A 23,542-nucleotide genomic window follows, 5' to 3' on the forward strand; every position below is an offset into this window, starting at 1 on the left:
CCCTTTTTTGGCTATACAGATAATTCTGTTGCATTATAACATCACCTATAGCAGCAATGTACTTAATCCCAGCTTTCATTTTTTTAAAGCCCATAATCCATTTTGTTGTACAATTATAAGGTGAAGGTTGCACATTTCCCCTTATTCTTGCAATAAACCAATATAATGTTATAACACCATAGTGATTATAGTGATTTAGAAATTCCTGATCCCTCCCCCACCCTCAAGAAAGCACTCAGATAGAGATGTAGGAAATGTTTCATAGTTGGGAAATTTCTGATGCAGGGAAAATACAGAAAATAACATTGTGTGGATGCTACTGTAGTGAGTCAAATAGACAAAGCGACAGTATATAGCCTTGCCGAACTCCTTTCTCAATTTTGAACCAATCAGTGATTCCATGTCCAGTTCTCACTGTTACTTCTTGACCTACATATAGGTTTCTCAAGAGACAGATAAGATGCTTTGGTATTCCCGTGTCTTTAAGAACTTGCCACAATTTGTTGTGCTCCACACAATCAAAGGCTTTAACATAGTCAATGATGTAGAAGTAGATGTTCTTCTGGAACTCCCTAGCTTTCTCCATGATCCAGTGTATGTTGGCAATTTGATCTCTAGTTCCTCTGCCTCTTCAAAATCCTACCTGTACTTCTGGAAATTTTCGGTCCACATATAGCTGGAGCCTAGATTGTAGGATTTTGAGCATAACCTTTCTAGCATGAGAAATGAGTGCAATGGTGTGGTAGTTTGGGATTGGAACGAAAACTGACCTTTTCCAATCCTGTGGCAACTGTTGAGTTTTCCAAATTTGCTGGCATATTGACTGTAGCTCTTTTAAGATTTTGAATAGTTCAACTGGAATGCTGTCACCTTCACTAGCTTTATAGTTGCTCTGACTTCCTAAGGCCCATTTGAGTTCACATTCCAGGATGTCTGGCTCCAGGTCAGTGGCTACCCCATTGTCCTGCATTGTACTGTAGTTCAAATTCCATTATAAAAGTACTTTCCCGAACATTTCTTCTTTTGCACATTCTGCAAAATGATAGGGGTTTGTGTGTGTGGGAGGGGTTCCTGGACTCTTCAGGCCGTTTAGCAAGATGAATGTCACAAAAAAGAAGGCATGTTGCTGGAAGCCTCAAAAGTTTTGGTCAGATACAATATTAATGTGGCAGAGCATGGTAGAAGTTTGTGAGTCCAAAGCCATGAAAATCTTTGTAGGTGATTACTTGTATCTTGAACTGAACTGATGATATAACAATGTGCAAAAAAGGTTCCAATCTGGAGTGCAGAAATTACTTGCCTTTCTTTAACCTCCCAGCAGCGGCTCTAACTACTACTGGTACTCAGTAGCATGGGGAGGGGTGATGATGAGTGCCAACTCTGAAGTGGTGTCCTTGTGTCGATTTATGTTCTAGGATTTATTGGAAACTAATTTCCAACACACTCTAGAGCAGGGGTAGTCAAACTGCGGCCCTCCAGATGTCCATGGACTACAATTCCCAGGAGCCCCTGCCAGCATTTGCTGGCAGGGGCTCCTGGGAATTGTAGTCCATGGACATCTGGAGGGCCGCAGTTTGACTACCCCTGCTCTAGAGTGTCACATCGATGTAGTGATGTCACTTCTAGATTTGCTCTGTAAGTGGCCTATGATGCACAGCTGCCGAAACGGCGATTTTGGGTCACATGGGAAACGTGGAGGGGAAAGACGCGAAGCAAACCACTTACGCACAGGACAGGACGCAATGGTGGCAAAACCCAGAGTAACCGATTATGCATGCGGCAACCCCGGCGCCACTTCTGGTTGCGCCCTGGTTGCCTGGAAGCTCCGCTTTCTTCCGCGTTTCGCTTATGCGGCTTTTTCAGCGGCATGCACTGAATTTGTGGCCAGTTGCAGCCAGCACTGTGCGTTATCGGTGATTTTAGTCGACGCCATTCCACTCTGAATGCGGCCTATCCCCCCGTGCATAATGGGCCAGTGACTTTATACTGTTTTTGGTTCCCAGCTGCTGGTTGGCAATCCTTGTCTATAATGTGATGCTATAGATTAAAAGTTAGAAATATCCACAGAAATAAAGAAACAGTTTTTGCACATCTCTACATTTTTGGAAACTTCTTTACAGATTGGTCAATACAGGCTGAGCTGGATAGATATAAAGGCCATCATAAGACTACTTTGTCATAAGACCAAGCTGGTCTAAATGCAATCTCTCTTGTTAATTCATAAGTTTATTCTAGACAGGGATAAGCACAGGATTTTAAACTAAATTTGTTGTTTGTGATGCTTGAATGTCCTTTAGGCCCCAGGGGTGGTTATTTTTCGTTTGCCAGAAGTTGAATTCAGTAATCAGTAATTATTATTGCTTTCATTTAATGCCTGAAATAAAGGACGTTTCAATGCTCTCTGGATGAAAGCACAACAGTCTGAGCAATATAAAATTGGCTGTTTTCCTAGTTTTGTGTGTAAAAGTAATAAAACATGAGATCCTGAATGGAACTGCATGTCAGTATAATTGTTCTACCTGAACAATGTTGGATAACTTTCACATCTACCAGACTGAGTGCACTTCCAGAATCTCATTAACTCCATCCCTAGAGAGAACCCTTCCTGAACAGATAGCTATAGTTATTCCACATCTTTCCAGACCACAGGAGGGAGAAGGTATTTTAATCAAGATAAGTGTTATTACCGAAGTCTCTTACCCATTATTTGAATCTGTATTTAAAACAGTAGTATATCTTAAAGGGGAGATTATTAAAATTAATTAAAATAACTGTTTGTTTTGGCTGTGAAAATAGACAACATTAGAATTAGGTTTTTTTTTTTTTTGGTGCTGATCAAAATTACAGACATGCCCACACTGGTATGATAGTAATGTTCTGAAATTGAGTAAAGATTGTATGTAATAATATTAGGAGTTTTACAATAAATTAGATTATCTAATTAGTTCAGTAATAGATTCACTTAACTTTTCTGTAGGAAAGTTCTGAAGTGTTTATACTTCTTCCTTCAGATGGCATAATGGAGAAAAAAGGCCAATTTTTAGAAAGCAAGGTTCTTTTCTCAGAAGTTTGTGACAATTAAATTTCATAAATATCTTACAGTAATAGATCCTAACAGATGTTATTTCTTTTTTCACAGAACAGAATAAAAATAAATATAATTACTGTAAGGCTTATCAGGTCTCTAGTTTGCACAAGGGCCTCCCAGCAAACCCTAATATTTCTCACTAGGCCCTGAAAAACTATTGCTTGAAAAATGGGAGGGGGGGGGAGTTTCTGACATCATGCTGGCATGTGACATTGTTACTGGATTTTACCATTTAGGTGTCCACCCTTATGGTTAGGTACATTGTGGAATATTACTGTCCCTTGAAAAGCTGTTACTGATAGTTGGGAACCCTCCACAACAATATGTGTAGGCAGTGTATGTAATTTCAGGTGATTTCCCCCGTTGTGTCTGTAAATCTGCTGAGGACCGAGTTTGAGGTCTGAGGCAGGATCATAATTCTGGGAACACGATTGGGCAACAAGTGGTTGGATCCCATCTGCTGGATCCAGTTAGTTTAAAGTGAAACTTTGGTGGGTAGGTCTTTTATAGCGTTGTATTTAAGTTGGTTTTTTGTGGAGTTTCTCTAGTTCAGGTTTAGTTCAGTTGCTTCTTGGACCATCATGCTGGAGTCACAGTAAACAGCTAAAATGAACTCCCATTGTCCTTGGTGTATTATGCATGGCAGGAAACCTCACAAAAGTCTGCCAAAATAAGTCATTTTTATTTCTGCATGTGGCACTGTTTTCACGGTGGAAAACTGACCATAGTATATTTGATTCTGCATGGCACTCCCCCTTCATAGTGGCAACTGCGTCTTTTCAGTATTTAAAACTAGCTTTACAATGACTTTTCTTTTACAGTGGTACCGAAGACACTCTTTTTTTCATGCATAAACATTAGCGTGGTTCTGGTGTCCTTCCCTGTGCCCCTATGACAACCCCTTTTCAGTTCGCAGTCCCTTGTCCACCAATGGAAGCTTGAGGTGCCTGCCACTTTTTCTCTGCCGAAGGAGGCAGGCTGCCTTTTCTATAGGGAAGTGGAGCCTCTGGCTGAATTGAATCACATTCACTACAAAACTAGGTTCTCTGGAGAACTGAAGCACACAAGTAATTATGTGCAGCAGAAGTCTACCTCTGAGCAGGGAAGGGTGTTGTTTGACTGTTCTGCTCATCTCCCTAAGGCCCTGCCAGCAGCATATGCCTAGTGGTAGTCAGATGACATTGCAGCTGACCATAGCATACCAATGAGTATCTAGCACAGTGGATGAAGTTCTGCCTCCCACTTGAAGACTTACTGTCATTACTGTTTCAAATGCATAATAACTGCAAAAACAACAACAACACCGTATTATCAGAACCCATGAATAAATGGGAATGTTTTTTAAAAGGATGATGTAAAAGGGCCATCAAAATCACTGTGGTGAAAACCAGTACGTGCATAATAGCCCCTGATCTATGAACCCCCAGGTCTAACATCTCACTTCTTGCTGCAGCCTCTTGTGCTGTTTAGCATATTCTGTATTCTTCAACAGTAGCTTTTTTCTGGGAGTACATGTGGTTTCTGGGGGAAAGACATTAAAATCAGTCCTGCAAGCTGGGATCTTCTTCCAGAGGTATTCTAGTTTCAGTCCCCCCTCCCCATTTCACAGGCTTAGTTCAGCTGTAACACGATAACTATGGTTAAAACATTTGTTTCTGCCTCCTGTAAAAACCCACAGTGGGAAGAGAGTGAAAACAGCCCTCCCAGCTGCAAATAAGCTTCAAGGATCTTGGGAGGAAAGGAAAGTCTCTTCTGCAGTTGCATTGATCTTTTGCAAAACGTAGAAGCAGAGCCACCCAAATGCCAAACAAGGAGGAACGAAAGACCTTCCTTCCAAGTTCGGTGCCCAGAGAACTGCATAGGTTGGGCAGCCAGTTCTGGCCAGGGAAAGTCCTGGAGGCTTTGGGATGGTGCCTGAGGAGAATGGAGTTTGGAGAGGTGAGGGGATGTGATACTAATAGCTTTACTTTTGAAGCCAGCTTGGTGTAGTGGTTAAGAATGGCGCTTTCTAATCTGGTGAGCCGGGTTTGATTCCACACTCCTCCACATGCAGCCAGCTGGGTGACCTTGGGCTCGTCACAGCACTGATAAGGCCATTCTGAGCAGCAATATCAGGGCTCTCTTAGCCTCACCTACCTCACGGGGGAGGGAAGGGAAGGCGACTGTAAGCCACTTTAAAGTCTTTTCTCTACCTTCTGGTAGAGAAAAGCGGCATATAAGAACCAACTCCTCTTCCTCCTCCTTTTCCTTCTTGAGAATTTATCTCTGTAGTCTGGAGAACAGTTTTAATTTACGAGGGCACTTTAAACATATATATAGATTTATCGTCTATATCTGAAGACATTTAATTTTAGTTCAGTTTTCTGCTCATCTTTGCGTGTGATTGTAATTGACTTTGGCAGTCTTGTGCCTAAATTTGCCAAGTCTAATCCGCCTTCTTTGTGCCAAGGAGCAGAATGGCCCATCTGTGAGGTCTGCTGGCCATGCATGACACAAGAAAGAGGAGAGTGCATGGGTTGCTGAACACTGCTTTCTCCACTGAAAGATCCTTTTCTGTATTTTATAGCAGTGTGGTAGTTTTATTATGCACTCCTACTGCTTATTCACAGTTGCGATGTCTATTAAAATTTGGCATGGTGTGGTAAGAAATCAAGATGGCAGGGCTGTAAAACACATCAGAATGCCAATGTCTACTTTTGCAATCCAGCTGTACAAGTATCTGCTATATTTAATTTCCACTGGTGTATAATATTATATTATAATAGCATATATAATGTTACTATTAAGCATTTCTTTGCTCAAGATCTAAAAAAGATAATTGCAAGTGCTTTCTGGCATGGAAATCCCCCAAACCTAATCTTCCCCATTTCAAATCTTATTTTCCACCAATGTCATTAGTGTTAATTTAATCTGTTCCTTACATTAAAATTTACTTCAGTATTGTTCTGCTAGTTTTCAGTATAATATGTGAAAAGTATATTGTGATAAAAATAGAACTGTTAATATTATTAGTATAGTATCAAAATATTGATTAGGAGTTTTCTAAAATGTTTAGAAGACCTCTGTCAAAAGTGGCTTACCAAGTGAGAAAAAATCCAAAGGAAATAAGGGGCAAAAAAAATAGGGCTAGATGAGCTTATAGTATTATTTCATGGATAAGTTGAAGGACTGCAATCTGGATTTTCAGATAGTTAGGTGGATAGGGAATTGGTTAGAGAACCACACTCAAAGAGTTGTTGTCAATGGTGTTTCATCAGACTGGAGAGAGGTGAGTAGCGGGGTACCTCAGGGCTCGGTGCTCGGCCCGGTACTTTTTAACATATTTATTAATGATCTAGATGAGGGGGTGGAGGGACTATTCATCAAGTTTGCAGATGACACCAAATTGGGAGGACTGGCAAATACTCCGGAAGATAGAGACAGAGTTCAACGAGATCTGAACACAATGGAAAAATGGGCAAATGAGAACAAGATGCAATTTAATAAAGATAAGTGTAAAGTTCTGCATCTGGGTCAGAAAAATGAAAAGCATGCCTACTGGATGGGGGATACGCTTCTAGGTAGCACTGTGTGTGAACGAGACCGTGGGGTACTTGTGGATTGTAAACTAAACATGAGCAGGCAGTGTGATGCAGCGGTAAAAAAGGCAAATGCCATTTTGGACTGTATCAACAGGGGCATCACATCAAAATCACAAGATGTCATAGTCCCATTGTATACGGCACTGGTCAGACCACACCTGGAGTACTGTGTGCAGTTCTGGAGGCCTCACTTCAAGAAGGACGTCGATAAAATTGAAAGGGTACAGAGGAGAGCGACGAAGATGATCTGGGGCCAAGGGACCAAGCCCTATGAAGATAGGTTGAGGGACTTGGGAATGTTCAGCCTGGAGAAAAGGAGGTTGAGAGGGGACATGATAGCCCTCTTTAAGTATTTGAAAGGTTGTCACTTGGAGGAGGGCAGGATGCTGTTTCTGCTGGCTGCAGAGGAGAGGACACGCAGTAATGGGTTTAAACTTCAAGTACAACGATATAGGCTAGATATCAGGAAAAAGTTTTTCACAGTCAGAGTAGTTCAGCAGTAGAATAGGCTGCCTAGGGAGGTGGTGAGCTCCCCCTCACTGGAAGTCTTCAAGCAAAAGTTGGATACACACTTTTCTTGGATGCTTTAGGATGCTTAGGGCTAATCCTGCGTTGAGCAGGGGGTTGGACTAGATGGCCTGTATGGGCCCTTCCAACTCTATGATTCAATGAAGGCAGATTCATATATTCAGATGACAAAAAGGATGGATATGGCTAATAGGATGAGATCTAAATTCTAAGTAAAAGTCATTCAGATAACTGAAGAGACGTCATTGGAAGGAAATGGGAAGTCAAACAAGAATCATAAGCAGGAAACCATTTCATTTAAATCTTTGAAATGATAACAAACCTCACTAGACATCAATGTTCCTTTTAAGGGTAGGCAAAAATAGGATCAACTGGCTCCCACTGGACATAATGGAAGAATAGGCTGAATTATGACTAAAGTAGTAAGAATCAGATGTTCTCTTAATTTGCAATACTCCCTAGGCTCTAGAGCTGCAAAATCTGCATTTTTGGAAGCTACCTGTAAAAGTACTTTTTACATGAAAACATGTCATAAGAGCAAACTGGGGACTTTTTAACTATCTTGTTAATATTAACCTGCTCTGAAAAAGCAGAAAGGAAAGGCTAAATTGATTAATTAAAAGTGTCTAGAGCAGAAACCAAGGTATGAACTGGAGAGAGAAACTCAATTGCTTGTAGTAGGGTAGTAGGGTAGTCAGGACAACCACTGGTAGAAGACAGATAATCTCTAAGCCTAGAAGCAGTTCAGGTAAACATACAGGTTAAGGGGATTTCTTTTCAGCTCAGTAAATCACAGACAAGGCAAGGTAAAGAAGGAAGAGTCCCCAGTACTCTCTGAGATAGTGGAGAAGGTTCTGCTTAGTTGTTTGTGTAGTGAAGGCTTCCCAACTTTTTAAATGTTGAGAAACTCCAGAAACATTCTTCAGGCTTTGAGAAACCCCAGAAGTGGCACAATCATGCAGAACATGGTTGGGAAGCATAGCTATGTACATGCCTATCCAGGGCCCCTCCTCTTCTCAACCCCTTCAGCCCCATCACTGGCCATTTTGGGAGGGGGAGGCAGGTCGGCATGACCATATATGGTTGTATCACTCGATAAATGTTTAAAATTTTTAAAATATATATTAAAATTAACTCCCACCTATTTGGGAAACACTTCCAGGGCTGTCAAGAAACCTCAGGGATTCACCAAACCCTGGTTGAGAAAGCTGTGTGTAATGTACTTTCCCTACTCCTTATGACTTTCAGTGTTTCACCTCCTTTGAAACCCCAATCTCAACAGGGATAGCTGAAATATTTTTAAAGAGATAAAATAAATTTACCTCCATCTAATTTGGCTCCATCTAATAGGAGCCTCTTGTGGCGCAGAGTGGTAAGGCAGCCGTCTGAAAGCTTTGCCCATGAGGCTGGGAGTTCAATCCCAGCAGCTGGCTCAAGGTTGACTCAGCCTTCCATCCTTCCGAGGTCGGTAAAATGAGTACCCAGCTTGCTGGGGGTAAACGGTAATGACTGGGGAAGGCACTGGCAAACCACCCCGTATTGAGTCTGCCATGAAAACGCTAGAGGGCGTCACTCCAAGGATCAGACATGACTCGGTGCTTGCACAGGGGATACCTTTGCCTTTACCTTTAATTTGGCTTCCCTTAAAGCTGAGTGCCCCAAGCAACAGCCCAGTTCACCAAAATGGTTGGGCAGGCCCTGAACTTTGCCTCAGTTGAAAGCAAAATGTGAATCCATGCCAAAGAAAGTAGGGGAGAAGGGATTTTGAGAAACTCAGGAAAATGTGCTTGCATTAAGAACATAAGAAAAGCCCTGCCAGATCAGACTCATAGAATCACACAGTGGCCAACCATTTGCACTGGAGAACAAACTAACAAGGCGTAGGTGGCAAAATCTGCCCCTGATGTTGCTTCCTGGCACTGGCATTGAAGTTTAGTCCTTGTTAAATACAGTGCAGTGATATAGTACCTCTATTGACCTCTGGGAAAACTGAGGACTGGGAGATACTTCATGAGGTGTAGTGGATAGTGCAGGATCTGGGAGACCCAGGTTTGATTCCCCATTCTGCTGTAGAAGCTTGCCGAATGATCTTGACCTAGTCAAACACTTTTAGCTTAACCTACCTCATAGGGTTCTGAGAATAAAATGACGGATAGGCTTTGGGTCTCCAGTGTGCAGAAAGTGGAAATATAAATGACATAAATAAAACAAATGCTCTGAGTAATCCAGGACCATGGTATATGACAAAAGCAGAAACCAAGTGATATGTGCAACAAAACAGAACAAAACAAAACAAAACACCCCAAACCCTATGGGTGTTATTCTCTTCAGACCTTCTCATGATTCCCTGATTTTTTACTACAAGAAATAATTCATGATTATGTGATTTCCTAGGTGTTTTGACAGTGTACTTTACTATTAAAACCATTGCATTTAGAAATATACTGGTAATTGGATATTCTCCCCCCCCCCCTCAAAAACATGCTGAAACAATAGTACATTTTATAGAGTCCGTTCATGTTCTTGAATACTTTTTGGTTTGACAGTTTAAAGAAGCCATTGTGCTGTGAAATTTTAACAGTCAAGGTGAAAGCTATCAGCTAGGGCCACTGAAATATTTCCATCTCTCCGTTATAGTTGGAGTATGTACTGCGAAATGCAGATGTGCTGCTCCAGGTTTTATGTTAACATCATTAACTTGTGTCACCATTTATTTTTAATGAGCTGAAAAGCAACACAAAAATGGAAAACTAAATGAGGCTATTTTATTCTAGGTGGCTGAAGTAGCTAAATAATTAAAGACTGAGGTGAAAGCTGACTCATGAAAATATTAATTTCAAGCCCTAAAATACATGGATCACTGTTGAAACAAAAGACATCAAAAGGATTTAATGGTTTCGTGTGGTTATATTGATAAATTAACAAGTCTGAACTTTTAGCCATAGAGGTACCACCCGTGTTGTTAGTGGATTGAAGTCTTGGACCAGCAAGTCCACATTCAAGTGGGGAATCAGCATTGCTACTGCTGGGCAACCAATCAGCATGAGGTTGATAGCACAGCTATGCTTGGCACTTCTTCTATGGTTGTCCAGTGGCTGGCCCCAAGTAGATCCTTCTGTTCTGCACATCTGCTAATGAAAGCTAAGCCCTTGCTGTTCCACAGTGCTGTAGCTCTCTCTGTCTTATATTGACCTAGACCATTGGTCTGTCTGGGTCAGCCTTGCCCAAGCTGATGGGCAGTTACTTTCTGGGTCTTCAAAAGGTGAGCTTTCCCTTATCTCCATCATCTTCCTTGGTGGGATTTGAACCCAGGAAGGATTACATGAGTGGCCTTTTCCTATAGCTGCAGAACGCAATACATCAAAGGCATGGATGGAACATGGAGATGCTTGTCCTTCCCCACCAGCCTCTGCAGGAGTCACTTTGGATAGCTGCATGACCTCCTGTCTAAATCATTTCTCCATTGGGAAAAAATATGCAGTATAGCTGAATTAACAACTAATAATCCTTTTGGTTTCAGTATAAATAGCAATAGGATTAGTCCAGTGATTTTTAAAAAATCAAGCTGTGAAGGCTCCATTAAGTACCATTACGTTTCCCTTTTTGCAGGAACTGATAGGTGTAAGAATAAGGTGCGAGAACCTTTTAAACAGCAACATTAAAGAAATTTATTTCATACAGGAACTTTATTCTTAATTTTTTAATGGAAATTGCTGGGTGTCCTGAGACGCTGAAACTCTCTGATAAATGTTTTCTTTTCCTAGTTAAACACGGAAACATTCTTGGCCTTAGGGCTTCCTTGTGGCAAGGAGTTTTTCATGCTCTCCTATCAAACAGGTTTCAGCTTCCTTGTATTTCTCTTTGTTTTCTGCTCTGAAATCTTGTATAAACCCCTGCCCTGATCCATAGCTCCTCCTTTTACTGATGGAAAAGAGCTGCTTGGATGGTAACTCCCACCCACTTAACTGGAGAGATCTCATGACACAGTGCTGTGTAAAACTGGAGAGCCAGCTTGGTGTAGTGGTTAAGAGTAGTGGCCTCTAATCTGGCAAGCGGGGTTCAGTTCTCCACCCTTTCATGTACAGACCGCGGGTTCATGGTTCCCTCAGAGCTCTCTCATTTTCATGTACATCACAGGGTGTCTGTTGTGGGGAAGGAAGGGAAGGTAATTGTAAACCATTCTGAGGCTCTTCCGAGGAAGTAAAATAAAAAAGCGAGGTACACAAAGAAGAAGATTTGGTCTTTACACCCCGCTTTTCACTGCTCGACGGAGTCTCAAAGTGGCTCTTCTTCTGAATACTTCCTGCTTGCACTAGCAAAAGGCACTTCCATTACTGCTACTCTACTATTTCCAGTGGCTTGCCTGCTCTAGCTGCATTCCCTTTGCATCCTGTGCTCTTTCCAAGGGCCTTAATCTGAAGAATAGTTTATGGGAGTGGGTAGTGTTCTACCACAGGAAGAGGGGAAACAAGTGGACCTCCACTCTTCATTCTGTCTTGCTGTGTGTGTTTGTGTGTGTGTGTGTATGGAGAATCTTGCTGAATGGCTGATAGGTGTCCTGTCCCGTACACCCCCCACCCCAAATAGTATGAATGTAGAATTGGGGGGAGGTTCATGTGCAGGAAACTGTTTCTTGTAGCATGACGGCCAGTTAATTTGCTTTCTATGTTATCATATGTTAATCTTTATCTTTCCTGATCATTTTACAGTCCTTGCTCCCTGTTGTTTTCCCAGATGTTAATGTTAAGATGACTACAGTTAACTCTGGTTTTAAATTATGTCTGTTTCTAGTATGCTTTTTAACATATGGAAATTTAAATGCACGGAGGTTGAAAGTTATTGCCATATTAATGTTAAAATCAAGTGAAAACCTCACTCTGAATATTGGTTGAAAATATATTTGCTTGGGCTGTATCTTGATTCTCCTTGTATGTTGTTGTCTTTGTTCTTTTCATTTCTTTGTGTTGGAGCCAATGCCCATTTATTGCCTCTGGAAGCGCTCTCCCATCAGCGGGGAGGAGATGGTTACTGATTCTTTTTTGCCACTGCAAATCCCATGTCATGCCCAGCACTGTTCTCGGTGGGTTTCCTGATCCCTAGGGGCAGAATTTTTAGGGGCTCATGGGGATGAGTTGGGGAAGGGGAAAGTTTATGTAATGTGCACAACATTGGTCCTTCATATGTATGTATTCTTTTGTATCTTTAGATATGGCAGAAACTGCCTCATTCAGTTTGAGGATTTTGCTAACACAAATGCATTCCGTCTTTTGAGGAAGTATCGTGACCAATACTGCACTTTCAATGATGACATTCAAGGTAAGGAAATATACCTACGTGGCACCTTAGAGAGATGAGTTATCATGTTGTAAAGTCAAAAATTATATTCCTCATTTGGCTAGAGGAACTATTTGAAAGGGACCATATGATACCATGGGTTCTAAGTGTCAGATATTTGGTTTTATACTAGTGGTATTCTATAGAAATATTCAGTGATATCAGTGTAACACATTTTCAGTTACATTTCGTGCTAAGAAGGCATTGTCAGGGCAGCAAATGCTAGGATGATCTTGTTATCCATACGTTTTACTGGTTAAAGCCATCTTTGGTGTAGTGGTTAGGAGTGTGGACTTCTAATCTGGCATGCCAGGTTCAATTCTGCACTCCCCCACATGCAGCCAGCTTGGGCTCACCACGGCATAGATATAACTATACTGACCGAGCAGTGATATCAGGGCTCTCTCAGCCTCACCCACCTCACAGGGTGTCTGTTGTGGGGAGTGGAAAGGGAAGGCGACTGTAAGCCGCTTTGAGCCTCCTTCGGGTAGAGAAAAGTGGCATATAAGAACCAACTCTTCTTCTTCTTCTTTGGAGCTATGCAGAGCCTGCATATTATCCCCCTTCTTCAGTCACTTCTTTGGCTGCCTATCAGTTCCTGGCTCAGTTCAAGGCATTGCCCTTCCTAGCCGGGCCATCATATCTGTGAGACTGCCTCTCCCCTTATGCTCCAACATGACACCTTTGCTCACTTGGGCAGTGCCAACCTGCAAATGGAGGAAATCAAAAGCTGCCTGTTCATGTGCATTCTCTGCTGTGGCTCCCACCTTGTGGAGTGGCTGCCTGATAAGGTGAGGACAGTTTGAACTCTCCTGGCTTTCTGCAAACTGTGCAAAACTAAACTACTCAGGAAGGCTTTTTACCGAATTAAAAGGACTATACTATCTGTAAACTGCTTGGGGAGCGGTATACATAACTGGTTAAGGCTTAACAAGGAGTGGGCTGACCAGTGGTTCCCAACTACCGGGCCACGGCTCCCTCTCCCCGCCCCCCCCCCCCACAGTGAGAAACTTCCCAGGCCACAAGCAAATTGGCCGCCAAAGCGGTCAATTAGCTTGCGACCCGGCAAGTTTCTTTCTGCAGAAGGGGGGGGGGAGAGGGAAGCGCGGCCGCCGGCGCAAATGTGCATGCGTGAAATTGCCACGCATACGCATTAGCAGCTGCGCATGGCACAAACGTGCACATTTGCACATGGGTTGCCGTGCATGCGCGGCTCTTAGTTCACCCTCCCACCCACCAGTCCGCAGCCTGAAAAAGGTGGCGGACCACTGGACTAGACTACTGCGTATTGGGTGTGTTGTCTGTTGCTATAAGTAGGATCCTGCTATTTAATTTTGGCAGTGTTTGGCATGCCTTGTTAATTATTATGCTTTATTCCAGCTTGTTTGCAGCTGTGTTGTCAAATTTCTGCAAGTCAAGCCTCATTACACGGTTTTTTTAAATGTCATTTCTGTTGATTTGTCTCCTGCTGTGTAATCTGCCCTGTCCCAGTGAGAAAGGCAGACTAAAAATGATATACCTAGAAAAAGTAAAAGTAAATAAATGAAATTTGAGTTCAGCAATTCTGAGAAGAGCTATGTAAAAGGAATGAACAAAAAAGCCTGCCCATTCAAGTCATTACATTTGCATGATACGAATCTCATTAACAGAGCAATAACTCTGGGAGCAATAACCTTTTCTGAGCGGGTGTGTCGGGGGGGGGGCTGCGGATCTGAAATGCAGGGATTAAGTGCAGATGGTTTATAGACAGTGGCTCTCTAAGAAACTAGCCCTAATTTTCCTGCCATTTGGGTATGGCAGCCCTGCCTGTTTCCTCGAGATAGCTGAGGTTGTGAAATTATCTGCTCTTTCTGTTATTCATTACGTGTTGAATCAGAGTGTCTGATGGTTTCTGGCAATGTAGATTTAATTACCCTTTAAAGGCATGAATAATTTAAAATATATGTGCTATCATTAGTCTGTTTTGTAAATGCTTTCTAGCATTACTGGCTATATATTTCATTTCCTCTAAAAATACCAATTGTCAGCTGAATAGAGAAAAAACAGTGGTGATTGCTCTTATATTTACAGACTCTCATAATGCTTGTTGACAGGATTTTCTTGCATGTGATCCATAATATTTGACATTAAGAAATGACCTGGAAAACAAATTAGACAGTTTTATGCATATATTGATGAAAATTACTATGAATAGATAGTATAATTAAGTCATCTGGATTCTGTACATCCCAGTGGAATTTTTATTATGCATAATTCATTCTTTGGCTTGTTTGCTGTTTGTTTTCAGTTTTTCAGACTATTGTCTCATAACTTTTTCAGTCTTTCCTACATCTGTCTTTCAGAATCCGACAATTGTTGTCTACATAATTGACAATAACAGAGTATTCACTTGCAGTAACAATTCCAGTAATAGCTAGATGAAGAAGGGGAACCACGTCAGTCTGTCTGTAACAGTAGAAAAGAGCAAAAATCCAGTAGCATCTTAAAGACAAAAAGTCTAACCAAGTTTGTGGCAGAGTATGAGCTAGAGGTGTGAGCTTTGGCTCAGTTTGGCCGCTTTGGCAATCACCGAAACCCGAGGCGGCCAGCACTGCGGCACGGAGAGGAGGGCCGGTGGCGGTACGCCAGCCGGTGGCTGCAGGCAGGCAGAGGTCTGCGCCTGCATGCAGCTGGCACGCTGCCGCTGGCACCTCCCCTCCTCTCTATGCCACAATGCTGGCCACCTTGGGCTTCAGTGATCACCAAGGTAGCCGAACCGAGCTGAAACACACCCCCTTAGTATGAGCTTTTGTGACACATTAAAGCTCCTACCCTGCCAGAAATGTTGCTTGTCTGTTAGACACCACTGGACTCTTGGTCTTTTCTAATGTAATAGCTAGTTGGCTTAATATATCATAAGATATTAACAGTGGAATAGTAATACCTAGTAGGGGGCAGTCGTTAAGGTACTCATTTCTGAAGTGTGTCCAATCATTTCTCTTTAACTGCCTTAAAATAAGTAGTAGTAGGGAAGCCAGCCTTGGGGAATCCCTTGGAATTACAGCTCATCTCTAAACTAGAGAGATCAGTACCCCTGGAGAAAATGGGTGCTTTGGAGAGCGGACTCTGTGGCATTGTACCCCACTGAGGTCCCTGCTTTCCCCAGGCTCCGACCCCAGACATACAGGAATTTCCCATCCTGGATCTGGCAACCGTATCCCCTGTCCCCTGCAAGGTTCCCCAGTTTTGTGGGAACTGTAACCCGGTAATAAAAAGCTGGGCTTTCATCTACCAGATATGAGGGTCTCTCTCTAATGTTGTCAAATGGAACTTTATATTCTTCTTTATTTTTCGCCTGTGCAGAAGAAGGAAGGGGATGATTGAATGGAGATAAGCTATATGGGGGTATCAAATGACAGGTCTTGTTTGGAAAAAGCTTATTTTAAGGGCATTTGTATTCAATTACAAATTATTTCATCCTTTAATTCTTCTCAAAACAGTGTGTTCTCCATTGTTTTTATAATAAGCTATTGTTTTACAGTGTAACTAAAGTTATTTTATGAGTTTGATCATGCTGAAGCTATTAGTAGTTTCCAGTTATATTTCCAGTATATTTACCCCATAGCATTCTTTATATTCCATGAAGTTCACAAAGGTAATATTTTCCTACACAGTAGGCACTGAATCAACACTTCAATGCCAATACAGTAATTCCATCACCTTTGTAAGTCTCTTGCATGTATCATACCCAAAGGAAACCTCTTCTGATTTCAACAGATGTGCTATTGAAATCTATAAAACAGGTCTTTTAAAAAGAGAATAATATAGAACACATGATTTCAAATTGTCATCCCACTAAAGGAATATGAATGGATTTAAATAAGCTTCAAAGCAAAATAAGAATTTTAAGCATTTATAGTTTTAGAGTAAGTGATAGCTAATTTTGTTGGATGTTCTTTAGTTTTAGTAAGTCTTGGCACAATGTCTTTCTTTTTTTGCTCCTTTAATTCTTTTAAAACTCATAAAACATGGAAAACCCATTTTGCCACAAAGCATCAGAATGTTCCGGCATCGGATAGGCTGGCTCCAGAGTTCCGGCATAGACTTTTCCTTTTTCTTAGAGAGGTTCCAGATATCTGCAGATTTTGACTTCACCTGCCCCTTCTCTAGAATGCTACACCCCAGACAGCTCCTGAGCATTCACTAGCCTTCTGAGGGTACAGCTGCTGCAGTCAGAAGATTTCATGAAACCCTTGCTGCATGAACAGATATTCTTTCTGTACCCCATATATGAGCCTCTTGTGGCGCAGAGTGGTAAGGCACCTGCCTGAAAGCTTTGCTCATGAGGTTGGGAGTTCGATCCCAGCAGCCGGCTCAAGGTTGACTCAGACTTCCATCCTTCCGAGGTTGGTAAAATGAGTACCCAGCTTGCTGGGGGGTAAACGGTCATGACTGGGGAAGGCACTGGCAAACCGCCCCGTATTGAGTCTGCCATGAAAACGCTAGAGGGCGTCACCCCAAGGGTCAGACATGACTCGGTGCTTGCACAGGGGATACCTTTACCTTTTTACCCCATATAGCTCTGAAAATGATGGGGAGTATGTGTGTGTGGGGGGGGGGCTGCAACTAGTGCATAATGAGTTTTTATGCATTGTAGTTCAACAGCGAAGTAAAATGGAACTATTAAGGACAGTCAGAAGTAAAATTTACGTAAGAATGGAGCGGGATCAGAATTTTGGTTCATCTCTTCTGAATGCACAAATGTATTTCAGTACTCATCAGATTTCTCGTTGTATTTCAGGAACAGCTTCTGTGGCTGTTGCCGGTCTGCTTGCTGCTCTTTGCATCACAGGCAACAAACTGTCAGATCAGACAATATTGTTCCAGGGAGCAGGAGAGGTAAAGCATGCAAATATGTCTCTGATGAAATCACTTTCCACCCTCTTATTTGATTTTTGAACAAAGATAAGTATTTGGCTAGTATGCGCAGCCCGAATTGCATTGTTTATAAATTTCCTTATGTATTTACTGATAAACTGCTCATTTGTTGATTATTTCCCCATGTTTTCTCCAGGGGGCTCTGGTGATGTATCTTGCTGGTACTGTGGTGTGTTTTCCCCCCATCACAACATCACTCTGTAAACACTCTATCATAAACAGCTATCCAGTTGCAAATCTGTATTTTCATAAAAATTAATTTTAATATTAAATGTCTTTAACTTATATTTTTAAAAATCTCTACTTAAGGTCTTGCTGTTTCATATCTCAGTGTAATTTCTGTCTACCTCCATAAAATGTCACATGAGCCTCAATACATGTGGGAAGAACAGAACAAATTTAGAGTCAAGTGGCACCTTTAAGAACTTTGTTGGTTTTGAAGTTACCACTGGACTCTAAATTTGTTCTGCTGCTTCATTCCAACATGGCTACCTACTTGAGTCTGTGGGAAGAACAGCAATTGATGTAATTATTTCTTCATAGGAGCTGAGACAAATTAAAGGGTATGGGGCACTCATAGGGCACGATTGACTTGTGCTGTGGAGGGCAGATGTTTAAATATTAAAACTAATTGATAATCAGTGCGATCATAATATCACAACATACCTATCACCTACTTAATCCATTTCACAAAATGCATGATCCAAACCTATCCACTTGTCAAACTTAACAGCTACCTTATCTTGTTTGTCTACAGTCCCATCGTTTTCTGTCTCATAGAGATAATAGTAATTTCAACTCAAAATAAGTCCCTTTATGTTTGAACTTATACTATTAGATCTATCAGCAGCGTTTGACACTGTAGATCATGAGCTCCTAGCTCATCGCCTTGCCGATGCCGGGATACGGGGGACAGCTCTCAAATGGCTGATCTCCTTCCTCCGGGGTCGCGGACAGAGGGTTGAAATAGGAGAGAGAGTATCCAACCATCATAAGCTCACATGTGGAGTCCCACAGGAAACAGTCCTCTCTCCTATTCTATTTAACATCTTCATGCGCCCTCTTGCTCAGCTGGGTTGTTATTGTTGTATATTGACTATGTTGTATGTTGACTCGTTCCATGTATCCCCTATGATGTTATATGTAAACTACCCTTAGCCATATGGAAGGGCGGTATAAAAATAAAATAAAATAAAAAGATAAGACGCTCCAACAAGGTAAGTTCAGTATCTAACAAATTTGTAGCCTTAGTAGAATTCACATATTTTCTTAACTGAAAATGTTGTAACCGTTTTGTTGATGCCCTTTTATCAACTAACTCAGAAAAGGAAAGATAGCTCCCATCCTTTACCATATCTATAAACCTTATGCAACACTTATCCAGTCTTCATGGTTACATAATTCTAAATTCATTTTTTCATATTATATGTAAAGGGTTAATGTTAGAGACACAGTCTTTAAAATTACTTTGTTCTTATATAAATATGACGGTAAATAAGGGACACTATCTTATGAGATTCCTATAAAGTATTTAAACATTTCTGATTGAACATGTATCCAACTATAAATAGATTTGATCACTGATGGATAGCTAAATTTGGATGTGATAAGCCCCCAGATTTTTTAGGTCTTTGAAGTATGTCAGCTGACACACTAAACTTCTTATAGCAGTTGTAGAAAATTTCCTCTGCCACTCAGATAATTTTTGTTCAGAAATACCAAAGGGAATATTCCCAAACAAAAATGCAGTCATTTTTAAAACATTAATTCTAGCAATGCAAGATGTATTCATAATTGTAAATTTGCTTAAATCATCTTTAATTTCATACCACAATGTTAAATAATTACTTTCAACGAATTGTGATAAATTCAGGTGGGTTGCTGTGTTGGTCTGAAGCAATAGAACAAAGTTTGAGTCCAACAGAGTTTTATTCCGGGTATAAGCATGCATGCACATGAAAGCTTAAACCCAGAATAAAACTTCGTTAGTCTTAAAGGTGCCACTGGACTCTAACTGGGATAACGAAATCCAGATATCTATGTATCAAAGAGGGTCACCAGCACATTCCGCCCCTCCCCCCAACAGAAATGCACTGCAAGCTGGCAGATCCTACTATTACTTCAGTACCTAGCAGTACCTATTACTGGGCATGAAATTGGGGTCACCATGGGTGGGCAGGTAGTTGTGAGTTCCTGCATTGTGCAGGCGGTTGCACTAGATAACCCTGGAGGTCCTTTCCAGCTCTGTGATTCTATACTTTTATTTTCTTTTTTTAAAGTAAACATTGGTAGAGCCAGTCACAGATCTCCCATCCATTTTGGCCCTGCTGTTTGATTCCATAACTGCTGCTTCAGCCAACAGCTTCCTTGGCTGTAGCTACTGAGAACTTTTCCCAAGTAGTACAGGAAAGTCTAGGGCAAAATAATTGGTGCATGATGTGTTCCATGTCTGTCTTGAGTCTGTCAGAGTTGAAAAGTACAAAGTTGTACAAAAATAATAGCAGAACATTTCAACAAAAGACTCAAAATGAAGCCACAGGGGAAACTTCAAGATCAGCATTTGGTTTAAAGTCATAGAAGAAATATAAAATGACAACAGTGACAGGTCTGTCGGAACTGATACATTATTTGAGCTTTGGCTAGCAAAAGGAGCCCTTATAATTCTGAAGTGGAAATACTTAGTGAACTTAGGCCTAAACTGCTTCCCGATGCAGCAAATTCTCCTATAAGCTAGAATGGCAGACAATCAATGGGGATAAATTCTGATTTGCTGCTCAATTGTAATAGATATTTATATTGTGGTTAAACACTTATAGCCCACACTCTCAGCTTCCAGCAATCACAGTAAAAACAGTTAGACAGTGTATAGTAACAGACAAACATTTAAACAAGTCATCCAGGTATCTAAAGTAAATAACGCAGCATAATCTAAAAATTAGTACTGTTTCTTAAGGCCAGGACCAAAACTATACTATCTCTCCTCTGGATAAGAAAAACATAACATGGACCCATTATGCATGGCAGCAGCCGCACTGGGGTGCTGCAGGGCATTGCACAGGGGCAGCATGCTCTGGTGCTTTCCATGTATTCACAGGAGAGGGAATCCTCCGGCGTATGTGGGTTGCCTTGGCGTAGCTCACGCGGGTGTGCAAAATGCTGGGACTGGAAAGTCTGGCACGCTGCCTGGAGGCAGCAGCAGCGGGGGGGGGGGGAGCAAGGGGCATAGGTCCCCCATTGCACGATGGCAAGGAGTGGCATGCTGCTCTCTCACCAAGGTGGGGGTGGGGGAACTCCCTGGCCAGCTTTGTGGCTTTGTGGAGCTGACATGGGTCTGTGGTGTCCCTGCAAGGACACCGTAGGTTGGAAGAAGGGCTGGGTCCAAAGGCCCAGCTCTGCCGATTATGCATGGCGTTGGCCCGACACAGCCCCCACTGGTGCCCGCAGCATCCCAGGGAATGTTGAAGATTCCGCATTCCTTTGCCGTGGGCCTTCTGGGGTGCTGTGCTGGGCCAGGACTGGGATGGCGGCAGCATCATGCACAATCAGGACTGTCCTGCTGCCACCACCCCGGATTTCCTGCCCCGTGCATAATCGGTCATGGTGAGCAAGGCTGCTTTTTTGATCCTTGGTCTGTCTGCTTATAATTAGTTGATTAATCAAATATTTTTGAGAGGTTTGGGATAAAATTTCTGGAATACTGTCCTTATCTTTGACTAGCTGACAGGATATTGGAGAACACATTTCTTGATCTAATTTGCAGAAATCATTTGAGAATGTGAGGAAAATGTTCTGATGAAAGACAAATCATTTGGAAAAACTATGTATTCTTAATATGCACATATGAATTGTGTTGAATTCAGTACTTCTGGGGAAAAGTTTACAGTGTTGCATTTAGAATAATATCAGAATAATATATTGTATCTTTTTAGGAGATCAGGCTGAAATAATAACTATGCTAAAATATTACTAGATGACTGTTAAGTATTTGCACTGTTTGCTGAAGTTCGGAGAAGAGCAGAAAAAATGTAAAATTTAACAACAGGTAATAAAATGTATGCCGTAGTGTAGCCAGGCTCTGGAATCAAACCCACAGACATATCAAAATCACAGCCGTTTAGGGAATGTGGCAGTAGCTGACATAGCATTTGTGATTACATTTTCACTGCGCAATTCACTTTGGGCAGTCCACTGTTAACATGACTTAATATGACTTAAAATAGTTAATTCTCCCTTTCTTGTGATTTTATTAAGTGCAACATATAGTTGCATCATGTGAAAACATCACACAGTGGAAGTCCTGAGTGGCACTGGTCCTGAGGGGAAGTAGCTTAACAAAATTAGCTCTGGCAACAAGCCCTATTGTAATATTAGCTCTCTGTCCTTGAGCCATTCTCCCTGTGGCACAGTTTAAATGTTTAGTTGGAGTAAGGCAGGGAAGAGGAACCCTGAATTGGACAGCTATTTGCATGCAACACTATGGGAGATGAGAAGATCTTAGGAAGTGTGCTGATGAAATCTTTGTGCAAACATCCCCATCTTCATGTTATTCTAGCCCTTTTCAGTGTAATATTGTAAATAATCAATAATATGAATTTGTTATTTCACCTGCAGCAATCATTCATAATTGTAGACAACTGATATCAAAAGAGTCTGGAGCATAAACCTTATTATATGACATGCTTATATAATCATTATTTTCCCCCTTCTCAATAAGGCAGCTCTGGGGATAGCCGGTCTTGCTGTTATGGCTATGGAAAAGGAAGGAACACCAAAAACGGAAGCCATCAAAAAGATATGGATGGTGGATTCTAAAGGATTGATAGTAAAGGTAATACAGATCTATCTTTACTGTAACATTTAAAGTGTTTTGTTTATTGTGTGGATTGAAGCAAAATCTATTAGTTGTGGTTACATGTGCATGGGACACACTGATTTCTTTTATAATTTCCTTCCTTCCTTCCTTCCTTCCTTCCTTCCTTCCTTCCTTCCTTCCTTCCCTGCCCCTATTGGCCCTGCTGTCTCAGGGCAGTTCACAACCATCAGAAGGTACAAATAGTAAGTAAAAGTTAAAACAGTTAAAAACAGCCAAACGAGTTCTACTTTCTGGCTTGGAATCAGATGGCAAGCTGCCTGACGTGTAAGATTTGGATACCAGTAAAGCTGTCATTGGAACTGGTGAATAATGGTAGTGGAATGATTGCAAATAATTTTCAGTTTCCTTTAGGAATTATTATGGTCCTGTTTGATAAATTCACTGCTTGCATTTTTGTGTGATCTTGATTTTTAAGAAAATTAGTTATTTAAAATGGTGAATTGGTGAGATGAGATGGTGGAAGTCAGGCTATCTTGTATACTTTTCTGTATAGGATAAATAGCACTAGGGTGGAATGGGGATTTGAAATGAGAAAACAGCATGAAGGGAAGGTGTTAATCCCTATCACCCTGGTGCTGCAGTCTGATTCCAATCCATTGCAAAGACTTTTGGTGTTTTAAAATAAAGTAGGGATGCTGATTACAGATCTTCCAACATTATATCTAGTGTGGCCTGAAAATAAATGCTTTACAAACACTGTATGCAAGTGATTTAGAACACTACAAATTTAAACGGGAAGCTTATAAATACTTAAAATTCCTGATGGCTTTCTTCATGTATTCCAGACTTCTTTATGGACTTCAGCTGTATTGCCTTAAAAAATTCTATTGCAGTGATGATAAAGACAAGACTATGTCCTACATACTGTGGTTTGCCATGATATCAGTGGTGGTTAGACATTCAAAGCTGCTAAGAGACTTCATCAGTCATTCTTACCTCATTTCTTCCATAGGAAAGAAATGAATACATCAAGTGCCAAAATAAAGAAAGCTATATGTTTTTAAAAGATGGTAATTTATTTAATAGTTGAACTACTTAAAATTAATCCTCCTAAATTAGGTTAATTAATTTCACACTCAGCATACTGCTTGCATTCAGAATTTTATGGTGTTTTAGTGAACCAAATGAAAAATTCAGATGCATTAATGGATCCTCACACTTTGTTAAGCACCATTCATGCAATCAGCTGGCTTTTTCCAGTGTCCAATATCTAGAGAAAGC

At 41.3% G+C, this 23,542-nt stretch overlaps 1 protein-coding gene across 1 annotated transcript in view; it reads left to right on the top strand.

The window, feature by feature from the left end:
* The window catches only part of ME1 (malic enzyme 1), a 158,978-nt gene that overhangs the window by 105,306 nt on the left and 30,130 nt on the right, over positions 1–23,542 (top strand). Inside the window, exons 7-9 of the mRNA XM_077305719.1 lie at positions 12,404–12,513; positions 17,312–17,409; positions 22,163–22,276. Of these exons, the coding sequence (XP_077161834.1) occupies positions 12,404–12,513; positions 17,312–17,409; positions 22,163–22,276 (322 nt within the window). The remainder of the gene's footprint in view (positions 1–12,403; positions 12,514–17,311; positions 17,410–22,162; positions 22,277–23,542) is intronic.

Source organism: Paroedura picta, chromosome 1 (assembly GCF_049243985.1).
Source record: "Paroedura picta isolate Pp20150507F chromosome 1, Ppicta_v3.0, whole genome shotgun sequence".
NCBI classification, from domain to species: Eukaryota; Metazoa; Chordata; class Lepidosauria; order Squamata; family Gekkonidae; genus Paroedura; species Paroedura picta.